At 57.9% G+C, this 19,024-nt stretch overlaps 1 protein-coding gene across 1 annotated transcript; it reads left to right on the top strand.

Moving 5' to 3' along the window:
• Window positions 1-921: 921 nt before the first annotated feature.
• RRM1 (ribonucleotide reductase catalytic subunit M1) lies at window positions 922-18,989 on the top strand. Its single transcript, XM_078622485.1, has 8 exons — window positions 922-1,041; window positions 2,247-2,306; window positions 3,223-3,262; window positions 3,834-3,996; window positions 7,999-8,140; window positions 15,513-15,596; window positions 16,931-17,092; window positions 18,878-18,989. The coding sequence occupies exons 1-8, from the start codon at window positions 997-999 to the stop codon at window positions 18,959-18,961; spliced, it is 780 nt and encodes a 259-aa protein (XP_078478611.1). The 5' UTR covers window positions 922-996; the 3' UTR covers window positions 18,962-18,989.
• Window positions 18,990-19,024: the final 35 nt, after the last annotated feature.

Raw genomic sequence — 19,024 nt, 5'->3', positions numbered from 1 at the left:
ATGAAGGCTACCGGCACTGTGGCTACACACACAGAGGGGGGGTGGGTGGCCAGCACCACCACGCCCGGCCCGCCTTTGTCTCTCCCCCAGTGCTAATGCATTTGGGGGGGGGGGGCACAAAAAACATGGACAAAGATCCCCCATGTACAACCACGTGACTTGCCTCCGTCTCTGTGTGTCTGTGTCTGTTTCTGTGTGTGTCTCTGTGTGTGTTTCTCTGTGTCTGTGTCTGTGTCTCTGTGTGTGTTTAGACGTCACGGGGAGACGCTGTCAACCACGTGACCTGTCTCTGTGTGTCTGTGTCTGTGTGTCTGTGTGTGTGTCTCTCTCTGTGTGTGTTAGACGTCACGGGGAGACGCTGTACAACCACGTGACTTGTGTCTGTCTCTGTGTTGTGTGTCTGTGTGTGTGTGCTGTGTGTGTAGACGTCACGGGAGACGCTGTACAACCACGTGACCTGTGTGTGTGTCTGTGTGTGTAGACGTCACGGGAGACGCTGTACGACCCCGTAACCTGTGTCTGTTTCTGTGTCTGTGTGTGTGTGTGTCTGTGTGTGTAGGCGTCACGGGAGACGCTGTACGACCTCGTGACCTGTCTCTCTGTGTGTGTGTGTCTGTGTGTGTGTGTGTGTGTGTCTTGTGTGTGTGTCTCTGTGTGTGTGTCTCTGTGTGTGTGTCTGTGTGTAGACGTGACAGAGGATCTGTACAACTATGTGAACCCGCGCAATGGCAAGCACTCCCCCATGGTGTCTCTGTGTCTGTGTCTGTGTGTGTGTCTGTGTGTGTGTGTCTCTGTGTGTGTGTCTGTGTGTAGACGTAACGGAGGATCTGTACAACTATGTGAACCGCGCAATGGCAAGCACTCCCCCATGGTGTGTCTGTGTGTGTGTGTCTCTGTGTGTGTGTGTGTCTCTGTGTGTGTGTCTCTGTGTGTGTGTGTAGACGTGACAGAGGATCTGTACAACTATGTGAATCCGCGCAATGGCAAGCACTCCCCATGGTGTCTCGCAGGACGCTGGACATCATCCTCGCCAACAAGGATGTGAGTCCAACACCACCGCCACTACCGCCGCCACCACTACCACCACCACTACCGCTGCCACCACCACTACTGCCACTACCGCCACTACTGCCACTACCACCACCGCCACTACTGCCACTACCACCACCGCCACTACTGCCACTACCGCCACCACCACCACTACTGCCACTACCACCACTACCGCTGCCACCACCACTACTGCCACTACCACCACCACCACTACCGCCACCACCACCACTACCGTCACCATCAACACTGTGTGATGTCGTCAGCGTCGTCAACATTGCCGCTGTGACGAACGTATGGCCGTCAAGGGGGGGGGGGGGGGGGCGGGTTGTTGGTGGTGTTGTTGGTGGTGTTGTTGGTGGTGTTGGTGGTGGTGTTGGGTGGTGGTGTTGGTGGTGGTGGGGTTGTTTCGGTGAGTTCGCGAGGTGCGAGCCTGGGACAGTGATGATGGATTCACAACTCTTACATCGCCTCCCTCCCTCCGAGTCTGCCTCCAACCGAGAGACGAAGAATAGGAAAGCAGAGACGGAGCCCGCGCTCCCTCCCTCACCTCCCTCACCTCCTCCTCCCCTCTCCCCTCCTCCCTCACCCCCCTCACCTCCCTCCCTCCTCAACCTCCCTCACCTCCCTCACCTCCCTCTCCTCCCTCTCCCCTCCCCTCTCCCTCCCTCTCCTCTCCTCCCTCCCTCCCTCACCTCCCTTCCTCACCTCTCCTCCCTCTCCTCTCATCTCCTCCCTCCTCTCCTCCCCTCCCTCCCTCCCTCCCCTCTCTCCTCCCTTCCTCACCTCTCCTCCCTCTCATCCTCTCCTCCCTCACCCCCCTCACCCCCCTCACCTCCCTCTCCTCCCTCCCTCCTCCCTCCCTCTCCTCCCTCCCTCGCCCACTCACCCCCCTCACCTCCCTCCCCTCCCCTCTCCTCCCTCCCTCGCCCCACTCACCCCCCTCACCTCCCTCCCTCCCTCTCCTCCCTTCCTCACCTCTCCTCCCTCTCATCCCTCTCCTCCCTCACCCCACTCACCCCCCTCACCTCCCTCTCCTCCCTCCCTCTCCTCCCTCTCCTCCCTCCCTCGCCCCACTCACCCCCCTCACCTCCCTCCCCTCCCTCCCTCACTCACCCCACTCACCCCCCCTCACCTCCCTCCCTCTCTCCCTCCCCTCCCTCACCTCCCTCGCCTCCCTCTCCCCCCGCACACAACAGCGTCTCAACTCGGCCATCATCTACGACCGGGACTTCTCCTACAACTACTTTGGGTTCAAGGTGAGCGAGCGAGGTGAGCGAGCGAGAGAGTGAGTGAAGCGAGCGAGTGAGCGGAGCGAGAGAGTGAGTGAGCGAGCGAGTGAGCGAGCGAGAGAGTGAGTGAGCGAGCGAGGTGAGCGAGCGTGCACATCAGCAGATGTGCACGGCTAAGCCCCCCACCCTCTTGCGTCGAGAGAGAGACAGAGAGAGAGACACAGAGAGAGAGACACAGAGAGAGAGACACAGAGAGAGAGACACAGAGAGAGAGACACAGAGAGAGACACAGAGAGAGACACAGAGAGACACAGAGAGAGATAGAGACACAGAGAGAGACAGAGAGAGACACAGAGAGAGACACAGAGAGAGACATAGAGAGAGAGACACAGAGAGACACAGAGAGAGAGACACAGAGAGAGAGACACAGAGAGAGACACAGAGAGACACAGAGAGAGACACAGAGAGAGACACAGAGAGACACAGAGAGAGACACAGAGAGAGACATAGAGAGAGAGACACAGAGAGACACAGAGAGAGACATACAGAGAGAGACACAGAGAGAGAGAGACAGAGAGAGAGAGACAGAGAGAGAGAGATAGAGAGAGAGACAGAGAGAGACAGAGAGAGAGATAGAGAGAGACACAGTGTGTGTCTGTGTGTGTGTGTCTGTGTGTGTGTCTGTGTGTGTGTCTGTGTGTGTGTGTGTCTGTGTGTGTGTCTGTGTGTGTGTCTGTGTGTGTCTGTGTGTGTGTGAGTGTCTGTGTGTGTGTGTCTGTGTGTGTGTGTCTGTGTGTGTGTCTGTGTGTGTGTGTGTCTGTGTGTGTCTGTGTGTGTCTGTGTGTGTGTGAGTGTCTGTGTATGTGTGTCTGTGTGTGTGTGAGTGTCTGTGTGCGTGTGTCTGTGTGTGTGTGAGTGACGCCCGGTGCCTTTGTGCTTCCAGACGCTGGAGCGCTCGTACCTGCTGAAGATTAACGGCAAAGGTCAGGGCTGTGGATCATCATCATCATCAGCAGCATCATCAGCATTATCATCATCATCAACATTATCATCAGCATTATTATCATCATCAGCATTATTATCATCATCAGCATCATTATCATCATCAGCATTATCATCATCATTAGCAGCATCATCATCATCATCAGCATTATCATCATCATCAGCATTATCATCATCATCAGCATTATCAGCAGCAGCAACGTTGTTGTTGACGTTGTTAATGTTGTTGTTGACGTTGTTGTTTTTGACGATGTTGTTGTTGACGTCATCGTTGTTGTCGTCGTTGTTGTTGACGTCGTTGTTAACGTTGTTGTTGACGTTGTTAATGTTGTTGTTGACGTTGTTGTTGACGTTGTTGTTGACGTCGTCGTTAACGTTGTTGTTGACGTCATCGTTGTTGTTGTTGACGTCGTCGTTGTTGACGTTGTTGTTAATGTTGTTGTTGACGTCGTCATCGTTGACGTTGTAGTTAATGTTGTTGTTGTTGTGGTTGACGTTGTTAATGTTGTTGACGTCGTCATCGTTGTTGTTGACGTTGTTGTTGTTGTGCAGTGGCGGAGAGGCCCCAGCACCTGCTGATGCGAGTCTCCGTGGGTCTTCACGGCGACGACGTGGAGGCGGCCATTGAGACCTACAACCTCATGTCGGAGCGCTGGTTCACTCACGCGTCACCCACCCTCTTCAACGCCGGCACTAACCGCCCCCAGCTCTCTAGGTGAGCCACTCGCTCACTCACCCACTCACCCACTCGCTCACTCACTCGCTCACTCACTCACTCGCTCACTCACTCGCTCGCTCGCTCACCCACTCACTCACTCGCTGGTTCACTCACGCGTCACCCACCCTCTTCAACGCCGGCACTAACCGCCCCCAGCTCTCTAGGTGAGCCACTCGCTCACTCACCCACTCACTCACTCACCCGCTCACCCACTCACTCGCTCACTCACTCGCTCACTCACTCGCTCACTCACCCACTCACCCACTCGCTCACTCACTCACTCGCTCACTCACCCACTCACTCACTCGCTGGTTCACTCACGCGTCACCCCACCCTCTTCAACGCCGGCACTAACCGCCCCCAGCTCTCTAGGTGAGCCACTCGCTCACTCACCCACTCACTCACTCACCCGCTCACCCACTCACTCGCTCACTCACTCGCTCACTCACTCGCTCACTCACCCACTCACCCACTCGCTCACTCACTCACTCGCTCACTCACCCACTCACTCACTCGCTGGTTCACTCACGCGTCACCCACCCTCTTCAACGCCGGCACTAACCGCCCCCAGCTCTCTAGGTGAGCCACTCGCTCACTCACCCACTCACTCACTCACCCGCTCACCCACTCACTCGCTCACTCACTCGCTCACTCACTCGCTCACTCACCCACTCACCCACTCGCTCACTCACTCACTCGCTCACTCACCCACTCACTCACTCGCTGGTTCACTCACGCGTCACCCACCCTCTTCAACGCCGGCACTAACCGCCCCCAGCTCTCTAGGTGAGCCACTCGCTCACTCACCCACTCACTCACTCACCCGCTCACCCACTCACTCGCTCACTCACTCGCTCACTCACTCGCTCACTCACCCACTCACCCACTCGCTCACTCACTCACTCGCTCACTCACCCACTCACTCACTCGCTGGTTCACTCACGCGTCACCCACCCTCTTCAACGCCGGCACTAACCGCCCCCAGCTCTCTAGGTGAGCCACTCGCTCACTCACCCACTCACTCACTCACCCGCTCACCCACTCACTCGCTCACTCACTCGCTCACTCACTCGCTCACTCACCCACTCACCCACTCGCTCACTCACTCACTCGCTCACTCACCCACTCACTCACTCGCTGGTTCACTCACGCGTCACCCACCCTCTTCAACGCCGGCACTAACCGCCCCCAGCTCTCTAGGTGAGCCACTCGCTCACTCACTCACTCACCCACTCACTCACTCACTCACTCGCTGGTTCACTCACCCACTCACCCACTCACTCACTCACACACTCACCCACTCACTCGCTCACTCACCCACTCACCCACTCACTCACTCACACACTCACTCACTCACTCGCTCACTCACTCACTCGCTGGTTCACTCACGCGTCACCCACCCTCTTCAACGCCGGCACTAACCGCCCCCAGCTCTCTAGGTGAGCCACTCGCTCACTCACCCACTCACTCACTCACTCGCTCACTCACTCGCTCGCTCACCCACTCGCTCGCTCACTCACTCGCTCGCTCGCTCACCCACTCACCCACTCGCTCGCTCACTCACTCGCTCGCTCGCTCACCCACTCACTCACTCACTCACCCACTCACTCACTCGCTGGTTCACTCACGCGTCACCCACCCTCTTCAACGCCGGCACTAACCGCCCCCAGCTCTCTAGGTGAGCCACTCGCTCACTCACCCACTCACTCACTCACTCGCTCACTCACCCACTCACTCACCCACTCGCTGGTTCACTCACGCGTCACCCACCCTCTTCAACGCCGGCACTAACCGCCCCCAGCTCTCTAGGTGAGCCACTCGCTCACTCACCCACTCACCCACTCACTCGCTCACTCACTCACTCGCTCGCTCGCTCACCCACTCACTCACTCACTCACCCACTCACTCACTCGCTCGCTCGCTCACCCACTCACTCACTCACTCGCTCACTCACTCACTCACCCACTCACCCACTCGCTGGTTCACTCACGCGTCACCCACCCTCTTCAACGCCGGCACTAACCGCCCCCCAGCTCTCTAGGTGAGCCACTCGCTCACTCACCCACTCACCCACTCACTCGCTCACTCACTCGCTCGCTCGCTCACCCCACTCACCCACTCGCTGGTTCACTCACGCGTCACCCACCCTCTTCAACGCCGGCACTAACCGCCCCCAGCTCTCTAGGTGAGCCACTCGCTCACTCACCCACTCACCCACTCACTCGCTCACTCACTCACCCACTCACCCACTCGCTCGCTCACTCACTCGCTCGCTCGCTCACCCACTCACTCACTCACTCGCTGGTTCACTCACTCACCCACTCACCCACTCACCCACTCACCCACTCACCCACTCGCTCGCTCACTCACTCGCTCGCTCGCTCACCCACTCACTCACTCACTCACTCGCTCACTCACTCACCCACTCACCCACTCACTCGCTCACTCACTCGCTCGCTCGCTCACCCACTCACTCACTCACTCACTCGCTCGCTCGCTCACCCACTCACTCACTCGCTGGTTCACTCACGCGTCACCCACCCTCTTCAACGCCGGCACTAACCGCCCCCAGCTCTCTAGGTGAGCCACTCGCTCACTCACCCACTCACCCACTCACCCACTCACCCACTCACTCGCTCACCTCGCTCACTCGCTCACTCGCTCACTCGCTCGCTCGCTCACCCACTCACTCACTCACTCGCTGGTTCACTCACGCGTCACCCACCCTCTTCAACGCCGGCACTAACCGCCCCCAGCTCTCTAGGTGAGCCACTCGCTCACTCACCCACTCACCCACTCACTCACTCACTCACTCACTCACTCGCTCACTCACCCACTCACTCACCCACTCACTCACTCGCTCACTCGCTCACTCACCCACTCACTCACCCACTCACTCACTCGCTCACTCACTAACCCACTCACCCACTCGCTCGCTCGCTCGCTCACCCACTCACCCACTCACTCGCTCACTCGCTGGTTCACTCACGCGTCACCCACCCTCTTCAACGCCGGCACTAACCGCCCCCAGCTCTCTAGGTGAGGCGGCTCACCCACACGCTCACCCACATTCTCACCCACACGCTCACCCACACGCTCACCCACTCACCCACTCGCTCGCTCACCCACTCACACACTCACTCACTCGCTCACTCGCTCGCTCGCTGGTTCACTCACGCTCGCTCACTCACTCACTCACACACACACTCGCTCACCCACTCACCACTCACTCGCTCACTCGCTCGCTGGTTCACTCACGCTCGCTCACTCACTCACTCACACACCCACTCGCTCACCCACTCACACGCTCGCTCACTCACACACTCGCTCACTCAGTCACTCACACACCCACTCACTCACTCACTCACACACGCGTCACTCACCCTCTTCAAGGTCTGTGTGTGTGTCTATGTATGTGTGACTCTGTGTCTCTCTGTATGTGTCTGTGTGTCTCTCTGTGTGTCTGTGTGTCTCTCTGTGTGTGTGTGACTCTCTGTGTGTGTCTTTCTGTGTGTCTGTGTGTGTGTCTCTGTGTGTGTGTGTGTGTCTATGAGCACAGTTGCTTCCTGCTGGCGATGAAGGATGACAGTATTGAGGGCATCTACGACACGCTGAAGCAGTCTGTGTGTCTCTGTGTGTGTGTGTCTGTGTGTGTCTCTGTGTGTGTGTCTGTCTCTGTGTGTGTCTATGTGTGACTCTGTATGTCTCTGTGTGTGTGTGTGACTCTGTGTGTCTCTCTGTGTGTGTGTGACTCTGTGTGTGTCTCTGTGTGAGCGTAGCTGCTTCCTGCTGGCGATGAAGGATGACAGTATTGAGGGCATCTACGACACGCTGAATCAGTCTGTGTGTCTCTGTGTGTGTGTGTCTCTCTGTGTGACTGTGTGTGTGTGACTCTGTGTGTGTGTGTGTGTCTCTGTGTGTCTCTGTGTGTCTCTGTGTGTCTCTGTGTGACTCTGTGTGTGTGTGTGACTGTGTGTGTGTGTGTGTCTATGAGCGTAGTTGCTTCCTGTTGACGATGAAGGATGACAGTATTGAGGGCATCTACGACACCCTCAAGCAGTGCGCGCTCATCTCAAAGTCCGCTGGGGGTATTGGTCTGGCCGTCAGCTGCATCCGTGCCACTGGCAGCTACATCGCAGGGGTGAGCGGGGGTGAGGGTGGTGGGTGAGTGGGGTGAGGGTGAGGTGAGTGAGTGGGTGGGTGAGTGGGTGGGTGGGTGAGTGGGTGGATGGGTGAGTGGATGGGTGGATGGGTGAGTGGGTGGGTGGTGGGGTGAGTGGGTGAGCGGGGGGTGAGGGTGGTGGGTGAGTGGGTGGATGGGTGAGTGGGTGGATGGGTGAGTGGATGGGTGGTGGGGTGAGTGGGTGGGTGGTGGGGTGAGTGGGTGGGTGAGTGGGTGAGTGAGGGTGGTGGGTGGGTGAGTGGGTGGGTAAGTAGGTGGGTGGGTGGGTGAGTGAGTGGGTGGGTGGGTGGGTGGTGGGGTGAGTGAGTGGGTGGGTGGGCGAGTGAGTGAGTGGGTGGGTGGGCGAGTGAGTGAGTGGGTGGTGGGGCGAGTGAGTGAGTGGGTGGGTGGGAGGGTGGGTGGGTGGGTGGGTGGGTGAGTGGGTGGGTGGGTGAGTGGGTGGGTGGGTGAGTGGGTGGGTGGGTGAGTGGGTGGGTGGGTGAGTGAGTGGGTGGTGGGGTGAGTGAGTGGGTGGGTGAGTGGGTGGGTGGGTGAGTGGGTGAGTGGGTGGGTGAGTGAGTGGGTGAGTGGGTGGGTGAGTGGGTGGGTGGGTGGGTGGGTGGGTGGGTGAGTGGGTGGGTGGGTGGGTGGGTGGGTGAGTGGGTGAGTGGGTGGGTGAGTGGGTGAGTGGGTGGGTGAGTGGGTGAGTGAGTGGGTGGTGGGGTGAGTGGGTGGGTGAGTGAGTGAGTGGGTGGGTGGGTGAGTGGGTGGGTGGGTGAGTGGGTGGGTGGGTGAGTGGGTGAGTGAGTGGGTGAGTGAGTGGGTGAGTGGGTGAGTGAGTGGGTGGGTAAGTGGGTGAGTGGGTGGGTGAGTGCGTGGGTGGGTGAGTGAGTGAGTGGGTGGGTGGGTGGGTGGGTGAGTGAGTGAGTGTGTGGGTGGGTGAGTGAGTGTGTGGGTGGGTGAGTGAGTGTGTGGGTGGGTGAGTGAGTGTGTGGGTGGGTGAGTGAGTGTGTGGGTGGGTGAGTGAGTGTGTGGGTGGGTGAGTGAGTGAGTGAGTGTGTGGGTGGGTGAGTGAGTGTGTGGGTGGGTGAGTGAGTGAGTGTGTGGGTGGGTGAGTGAGTGAGTGAGTGTGTGGTTGGGTGAGTGAGTGAGTGGGTGGGTGAGTGAGTGGGTGAGTGAGTGAGTGGGTGGGTGAGTGGATGAGTGGGTGGGTGAGTGAGTGAGTGGATGGGTGAGTGAGTGGGTGAGTGGGTGGGTGAGTGAGTGAGTGAGTGGGTGGGTGAGTGGGTGAGTGGATGGGTGAGTGAGTGAGTGAGTGGGTGGGTGGGTGGGTGAGTGAGTGGGTGGGTGGGTGAGTGGGTGAGTGGGTGGGTGAGTGGGTGAGTGGGTGGGTGGGTGGGTGGGTGGGTGAGTGGGTGGGTGGGTGTGTGTGTGTGTCTGTGTGTGTGTGTATATGTGTGTGTGTGTATATGTGTGTGGTGCGCTAATCTCAGCGTCTCAGTGTTATCATTGTGGCAGTGTGAATTCTCTCAAAAGGCCCCTGTGGGGGGTCTGATAGCGCGTGCGTGTCGTCTTTGTGTGCGTGTCACTGTGTGTCTGTGTGTGTGTCAGTGTGTGTGTGTGTGTGTGTCAGCGTGTGTGTGTCAGCGTGTGTGTGTGTGTGTGTGTGGTCGTGTGTGTGTGTTGGGAGTCGTGTGTTTGTGTGTGTGTGTGTTGGGAGTCGTGTGTGTTTGTGTGGTTGTGTGTGTGTGTGGATACACACACAGATACGCACACACAGATTGATACACACACACAGATACACACACACACAGATACACACACACACAGATACACACACACAGATGCACACACACAGATATACACACACAGATATACACACACAGATACACACACACAGATACACACACACAGATACACACACACAGATATACACAGATTGATACACACACACAGATACACACACACACAGATACACACACACACAGATACACACACACAGATGCACACACACAGATACACACACACAGATACACACACACAGATACACACACACAGATACACACACACAGATATACACACACACAGATACACACACACAGATACACACACACACACAGATACACACACACAGATACACACACACACAGATACACAACAACCGCCATTCGCCACTAAGTGGCGGTGACGTCACCACGACGCTTGTGCCAGGCCATGTGCACCCTGAGGCCACGTGAAGTGTCGAACGCCCGCTGGCAGGAGGTCACGGGGCAGACCCAGGTGCCACGGGTCGACTGACCGAGATGACCGAGACGAGTGGCTGATGCACCACCTGTGCCCCCTACTGTGCCAACTTGCTGTGCTTTAGCCACCCAGCGCTCCGCTCGTTGTTGTGAGCGTCGCTCCTCCGCCCTCCGTTGTTGTTGGAGGGCGACTGCCTCCAACTGCCCAGTAGCGTCCTTCACGAGCCTCCTCCACTGAGGCCGATCTTGACACCGCTGGTACCAGTCATCGGCAAGTCCACTCAGCTCCACGTCCTCCTGTACCACATCACTCCATCTCTTCTCTAGCCCGTGCCGCGCCCGTTTAGCCCCCTCGATCCGGCCGAACAAAAGCTGTTTAGGCATGCGGTGGCTGGGCATGCGGGCTACATGACCCAGCCAACGCAGCCTTGCCTGCCGGAGGAGCTCACTGATAGGACTTTGCCCAGATCTTTCAAGGACTTGTGAGCTCCTCACACAATCCAGCCTGGTTAAACCCAGGATGGATCGTAGGCAGGCCAGCCTAAATGTTTCCAACCGGCGAAGATGCTCCACTAGGGGGGTCCACGTTTCGCAAGCGTAGAGAAGGGAGGGAATGACCGTGGCCGAGAAGACCTGAAGCTTCGTGCGGAGCGACAGACCAGGTAGCTTCCACACAGCGTTACGCAACCGATGAAAAGATATTGCCGCTCGACTGATTCGGAGTGAGACCTCTGCTGATAAACTGGAGCCGGTCATAAGCACACTGCCCAGGTATGGGAAACTCTCCACTCTCTCCACAACTGGCCCATCACCGATTGGGAGTTGTGGGGGTGGAGTGCCAGATGGTACAAAATACCCAGGCAGGTGCTTAGTTTTGGTGGGGCTGATGGTAAGGCCCCACCTCTTAGTGGCACGCTCCAGTCTCAGCAGCAGCGTCTCCAACTCCTCTTCTGAATGAGCAGCTATTACCAAATCATCGGCATACATAACGTGGTTGACCAATAGGGAGCCATCCCTTGATCGCACCCGGGCGTCGATCAGCCTCCCATTATATCTGTACCAAATGGTAATTCCCCCGGCACAGCTATTGAAGGCTTCACGAACTACGCAGTCGAAATAGATGTTAAATAATGTGGGAGCCAGAGGACATCCCTGTCGCACCCCAAGGTGTACAGGGAAAGGCTCCGACTCCCGGCCACGTAGTTTTACCCGGGCCCGCTCACCATCATGAAGGTCCTTAATGATACAGATACACACACACACAGATACACACACACACACAGATATACACACACACAGATACACACACACAGATACACACACACAGATACACACACACAGATACACACACACACACAGATACACACACACAGATACACACACCCCTCTCTCGCTCGCTCCCTCGGCACGGCTGCCTGCGTTTGTGATGTCCGATTGAAACATCGTGGGTGGGTGGTGCTATTGTTATTGTTGTGGGTGTGTGTGTCTGTGTGTGTATGTGTGTGTATGTGTGTGTCTGTGTGTGTATGTGTGTGTATGTGTGTGTATGTGTCTGTGTGTGTATGTGTGTGTCTGTGGGTGAGTATCTGTGTGTGTGTGTGGGTATCTGTGTTTGTGCAGCTGTGTGTGTGTCTATCTATGTGTGTGTATGTCTCTGTGTGTCTCTGTGTGAGTCTCTGTGTGTGGGTGCTTCCCTGTGTGTCTGTCGCTGTGTGTCTGTGTATCCGTGTGTGTGTCTGTGTGTGTGTATCTGTGTGTATGTATCTGTGTGTGTGTCTATGTGTGTGTGCCTATGTCTGTGTGTATCCGTGTGTATCTGTGTGTGTGTGTGTATCTGTGTGTATGTATTTATCTGTGTGTATGAATGTATCTGTGTGTGTGTATCCGTGTGTGTGTGTCTATCTATGTGTGTGTGTCTCTGTGTGTGTGTGTGTCTGTGTGTGAGTTAGTCTCTGTGTGTGTGTATCTGTGTGTGTGTGTGTATCTGTGTGTATGTATTTATCTGTGTGTATGAATGTATCTGTGTGTGTGTATCCGTGTGTGTGTGTGTCTATGTGTGTGTGTCTATCTATGTGTGTGTGTCTCTGTGTGTGAGTTAGTCTCTGTGTGTGTGTGTGTGTCTGTGTGTATGTATGTATCTGTGTGTGTGTCTGTGTGTTTGTATCTGTGTGTGTGTCTATGTGTGTGTGTCTATGTGAGTGAGTCTCTGTGTGTGTCTTTGTGTGTATCCCTGTGTGTGTGTCTGTGTGTGTGGTTGTGTTTGCGGGTGCGTGAGTGAGTGCTGTTAGCGAGCACCTATGAAGGCTACCGGCACTGTGGCTACACACACAGAGGGGATGGGTGTCTACCATCACCACCACTATCATCATCACCACCATCATCATCATCACCACCATCATCACCATCACCACCATCATCACCATCATCACCATCACCACCATCATCACCATCACCACCAGCACCACCACTATCACCATCATCATCACCATCACCACCATGATCATCATCATCACCACCATCATCATCATCATCACCACCATCATCACCATCATCACCACCATCATCATCACCATCATCATCACCATCACCACCATGATCATCATCATCACCACCATCATCATCATCACCACCATCATCACCATCACCACCACCATGATCATCACCATCATCACCACCATCATCATCACCATCACCACCATCATCATCTTCACCATCATCACCAAGAGACAAAGGTCCCCCGTGTAGCCTCTCACAGGCTATAGGGGCAAGTGCTGTTAGCGAGTAGCAGCAGGGCTACCTATGAAGGCTACCGGCACTGTGGCTACACACACAGAGGGGGTGGGTGGCCAGCACCACCACGCCCGGCCGCCTTTGTCTCTCCCCCAGTGCTAGCGATGTTCACTACTACACCACCGCTACTACGCCAGCTACTCGTTTGAGGCTGAGTCTACCTAGGGGAGGCCCAGGGCCGGGTTCGTAGCGCAGCGCGCTAACGGCTGTGACACCACTCCTCGCACTGATACACGCACAGGTACCAATGCCAACAGCTGCACACTAAGTAACGGTGACGTCACCACGGTGCCAGGCTAGGTGCAGGAGGAGGTCACGGGACAGACCCAGCAGGTGCCATGGGTTGACTGCTGTGCCAGGCTAGGTGCATGAGGAGGTCACGGGACAGACCCTGCAGGTGCCATGGGTTGACTGCTGTGCCAGGCTAGGTGCAGGAGGAGGTCACGGGACAGACCCAGCAGGTGCCATGGGTTGACTGCTGTGCCAGGCTAGGTGCAGGAGGAGGTCACGGGACAGACCCTGCAGGTGCCATGGGTTGACTGCTGTGCCAGGCTAGGTGCAGGAGGAGGTCACGGGACAGACCCAGCAGGTGCCATGGGTTGACTGCTGTGCCAGGCTAGGTGCATGAGGAGGTCACGGGACAGACCCAGCAGGTGCCATGGGTTGACTGCTGTGCCAGGCTAGGTGCATGAGGAGGAGGTCACGGGACAGACCCTGCAGGTGCCATGGGTTGACTGCTGTGCCAGGCTAGGTGCAGCTGTAACCCCTACTGTGCCAATTCGCTGCGCTTTATCTGCCCGGCGCTCCGCTCGTTGTTGTGAGCGTCGCTCCTCCGCCCTCCGTTGTTGCTGGAGGGCGACTGCCTCCAGCTGCCCCAGTAGCCTCAAGGTGCACCTAGCCTGGCACTGCCCCAGTAGCCTCAAGGTGCACCTAGCCTGGCACTGCCCCAGTAGCCTCAAGGTGCACCTAGCCTGGCACTGCCCCAGTAGTAGCGTCCTTCACGAGCCGCCTCCTCCACAGAGGCCGATCTTGACACCGCTGGTACCAGTCATTGTCAAGTCCACTCAGCTCCACGTCCTCCTGTACCACATCACTCCATCTCTTCTCTAGCCAGTGCCACTCACTCACTCACCCACTCACTCACTCACTCACCCACTCACCCACACACTCACCCACTCACCCACCCACTCACCCACCCACTCACCCACCCACTCACTCACTCACCCACTCACCCACCCACTCACCCACTCACTCACTCACTCACCCACCCACTCACTCACTCACCCACTCACTCAGCTCCAGGTCCTCCTGTACCACATCACTCCATCTCTTCTCTAGCCCGTGTCACTCACTCACTCACTCACCCACTCTCCCACTGATTCAAACTCACTCACCCACTCATTCATCCACACACTCACTCACCCACACACTCACCCACTCACCCACCCACTCACCCACCCACTCACCCATTCACTCACCCACTCACTCACTTACCCACTCACTCTCACTCACACTGATTCAAACTCGCTCACACTCGCTCACTCACTCGCCCACCCACTCACGCTGATTCACACTCACCCACTCTCATTCACTCACTCACCCACTCGCTCACTCACCCACTGACTCACTCACCCACTGACTCACTCACCCACTCTCACTCACACTGATTCACCCTCACTCACACACTCGCCCACACACCCACTCACTCACACACTCACTCACACACTCACACACTCACTCACACACTCACCCACTCAGCCACCCACCCACCCACTCACTCACCCACCCACACACTCACCCACTCACACACTCACCCACTCACTCACACACTCACCCACCCACTCACCCACTCACTCACTCACACACTCACTCACACACTCACACACTCACCCACTCAGCCACCCACCCACCCACTCACTCACCCACCCACACACTCACCCACTCACACACTCACCCACCCACTCACTCACACACTCACTCACCCACCCACTCACTCACTCACGCACTTACCCACTCACTCACACACTCACCCACTCACTCACCCACTCACTCACCCCCCCTGCTCAACCTTTCCCCCTCCTCACCCCCCCCACCCCTCCCTCCCACCCACCGCCCCCACCCCCCACCCCCCCCACCCCCCCTCACCCCCCCACCCCTCACCCCCCCTCCCCACCCCTCTCACCCCCCACCCCCCCTCACCCCCCCCACCCCTCACCCCCCTCCCCCCTCACCCCTCACCCCCCCACCCCTCACCCCCCCTCCCCACCCCTCTCACCCCCCCACCCCCCTCCCCACCCCTCACCCCCCCCCCCCTACAGACGAACGGCAACTCTAACGGGCTGCTGCCCATGCTGCGCGTCTACAACAACACGGCACGATACGTGGACCAGGGCGGCAACAAGGTGGGGGCTGGGGGGGGTGAGGGGGAGGGGCTTGGGGGGGGTGGGGGATGAGGGGGAGGGGCTTGAGGGGGTGGGGGGGTGAGGGGGGGGGGCTGAGAAAGACGTTGACACACGATGGGGATTGAACGAGCTACAAAAACCCTCGTGTTTCACCCCCCCCCCTCTCCCCCCCCCTCTCACCCCCCTCTCCCCCCCCTTGCCCCCCCCCTCGTCCCCCCTCGCCCCCCCGTTGCCCCCCCCTCCCCCCCCCCTCGCCCCCCCCTTGCCCCCCCCTCGCCCCCCCTCTCCCCCCCCTTGCCCCCCCCCCTCGTCCCCCCCCCTCGTCCCCCCCCCTCGTCCCCCCCCTCGTCCCCCCCCTCGCCCCCCCCCTCGTCCCCCCCCCTCGCCCCCCCCCCTTGCCCCCCCCTTGCCCCCCCCTCTCCCCCCCCTCGCCTCCCCCCCCCTCTCCCCCCCTTGCCCCCCCTCTCCCCCCCTCGCCCCCCCCTCTCCCCCCCGTCTCCCCCCCCCCTCCCCCCCGTCTCCCCCCCCCTTGCCCCCTCTCTCCCCCCCCCTCGCCTCCCCCCCCCTCTCCCCCCCTTGCCCCCCTTCTCGCCCCCTCTCCCCCCCCTCTCCCCCCCCCTCTCGCCCCCTCTCTCCCCCCCCCCTCGCCTCCCCCCCCCCTCTCCCCCCTTTCCCCCCTCTCCCCCCCCTCTCCCCCCCTCTCCCCTCCCCTCTCCTCCCCTCTCCCCTCTCCTCCCTTCTCCCCCCCCGCCCGCCCCCCCTCCCTTTCCCCCTCCCCTCTCCTCCCTCCCCTCTCCTTCCTTTCCTCTCTACCCTCTCTCTCCCCCCCCCTCTCCCCCCCCTCCCCCCCCCTCTCCCCCCCCCTTCTCCCCCCCCTCTCCCCCCCCTTCTCCCCCCCCTCTCCCCCCCTTCTCTCCCCCCCCCTCTCCCCCCCTTCTCCCCCCCCTCTCCCCCCCTCATCCCCTCCTTGCCCCCCCTCTCCCCCCCTTGCCCCCGCCCCCTCTCCCCCCCCCTTCTCCCCCCCCTCCGCCCCCCTCTCCCCTCCTCTCCCCCCCCCTCTCCCCTCCTCTCCCCCTCCTCTCCCCCCCCCTCTCCCCTCCTCTCCCCCCCCCCTCTCCCCCCCCCTCTCCCCCCCCCTCCGCCCCCCTCTCCCCCCCTCATCCCCTCCTTGCCCCCCCCTCTCCCCCCCTTGCCCCCCCCTCTCCCCCCCTTGCCCCCCGCCCCCTCTCCCCCCCCCCTTCTCCCCCCCCCCTCTCCCCCCCCCCTCTCCCCCCTCTCCCCCCCCCTCTCCCCCCCTCTCCCCCCCCTCTCCCCCCCCCTGCCCCCCCCCCCAGCGCCCCGGTGCGTTTGCGATCTACCTTGAGCCGTGGCATATGGACGTGTTTGACTTCCTGGACCTGAAGAAGAACACCGGCAAGGAGGAACAGCGCGCACGCGACCTCTTCTACGCGCTGTGGGTGCCCGACCTGTTCATGACCAGGGTGGAGAACAACCAGGTGTCCACCACCACAACCACCACCACCACAACTACCACCACAACCACCACTACCACTACCATCACTATCACCTACTCACTACCATCACTACCATCACTACCACCACCACCATCACTACCATCACTACCATCACTACCACCACTACCACCACCACCATCACTACCATCACTACCACCACCACCATCACTACCACCACTACCACCACCACCATCACTACCATCACTACCATCACCACCATCACTACCATCACTACCACCACCACCATCACTACCATCACCACCATCACTACCATCACTACCACCACCACCATCACTACCATCACTACCATCACTACCACCACCACCATCACTACCATCACTACCATCACCACCATCACTACCATCACTACCACCACCACCATCACTACCATCACCACCATCACTACCATCACTACCACCACCACCATCACTACCATCACTACCATCACTACCACCACCACCATCACTACCTTCACTACCACCACCACCACCATCACTACCATCACTACCACCACTACCATCACTACCACCACCACCATCACTACCATCACTACCATCACTACCACCACCACCATCACTACCATCACTACCACCACCACCATCACTACCATCACTACCATCACTACCACCACCACCATCACTACCATCACTACCACCACCACCATCACTACCATCACTACCACCATCACTACCATCACTACCACCACCACCATCACTACCATCACTACCACCACCACCACCATCACTACCATCACCACCACCACCATCACTACCATCACTACCACCACCACCATCACTACCATCACTACCATCACCACCACCACCATCACTACCATCACTACCACCACCACCATCACTACCATCACTACCATCACTACCACCACCACCATCACTACCATCACTACCACCACCACCATCACTACCATCACTACCACCACCACCATCACTACCATCACTACCATCACTACCACCACCACCATCACTACCATCACTACCACCACCACCATCACTACCATCACTACCACCACCACCATCACTACCATCACTACCATCACTACCACCACCACCATCACTACCATCACTACCACCACCACCATCACTACCATCACTACCATCACTACCACCACCACCATCACTACCATCACTACCACCACCACCATCACTACCTTCACTACCATCACTTCCATCACTACCATCACTACCATCACCACTACCACCACCACCACTACCACCACCACTACCACCACCACTACCACCACCACTACCACCACCACTACCACCACTACCACCACCACTACCACCACCACTACCACCACCACTACCACCACCACTACCACCACCACCATCGCCACCACCTACTCACACTACACCCCCACTCGCTCCACCATCACCACCTCCACCTTTGTGTTTGTTGATGTGTTTGTTGATGTGTTTGTTGTTGTGTTTGTTGATGTGTTTGTTGTTGTGTTTGTTGTTGTGTTTGTTGATGTGTTGTTTGTTGACGTGTTTGTTGATGTGTTTGTTGTTGTGTTGTTTGTTGTGTTTGTTGTTGTGTTTGTTGATGTGTTTGTTGTTGTGTTTGTTGATGTGTTTGTTGATGTGTTTGTTGATGTGTTTGTTGTTGTGTTTGTTGTTGTGTTTGTTGTTGTGTTGTTGTTGTTTGTTGATGTGTTTGTTGATGTGTTTGTTGATGTGTTTGTTGTTGTGTTTGTTGATGTGTTTGTTGTTGTTGTTTGTTGACGTGTTTGTTTGTTGTTGTTGTGTGCAGGACTGGTCCCTGATGTGTCCCCACGAATGCCCGGGGCTGAACGACACGTGGGGAGAGGAATTTGAAAAGCTCTACGAGAAGTGAGGATATCACACACAGACACACACACACAGACACACACACAGACACACACAGACACACACACAG

The sequence above is a fragment of the Lampetra planeri genome, unplaced genomic scaffold (assembly GCF_965212315.1).
Source record: "Lampetra planeri unplaced genomic scaffold, kcLamPlan1.2.h2 scaffold_1558, whole genome shotgun sequence".
NCBI lineage: Eukaryota > Metazoa > Chordata > Hyperoartia > Petromyzontiformes > Petromyzontidae > Lampetra > Lampetra planeri.
Note: the sequence above shows the minus strand (reverse complement) of the source record. Positions and strands in the feature narration are given on the sequence as shown.

Bases quoted from the DNA above. Each gene is read 5' to 3' on its own strand.
- RRM1 (XM_078622485.1), top strand. From the start codon at position 997: ATGGTGTCTCGCAGGACGCTGGACATCATCCTCGCCAACAAGGAT. The intron at 3,263-3,833 runs GTCAGGGCTGTG...GTTGTTGTGCAG, and splicing joins GCTGAAGATTAACGGCAAAG to TGGCGGAGAGGCCCCAGCAC. The intron at 17,093-18,877 runs GTGTCCACCACC...TGTTGTGTGCAG, and splicing joins CCAGGGTGGAGAACAACCAG to GACTGGTCCCTGATGTGTCC.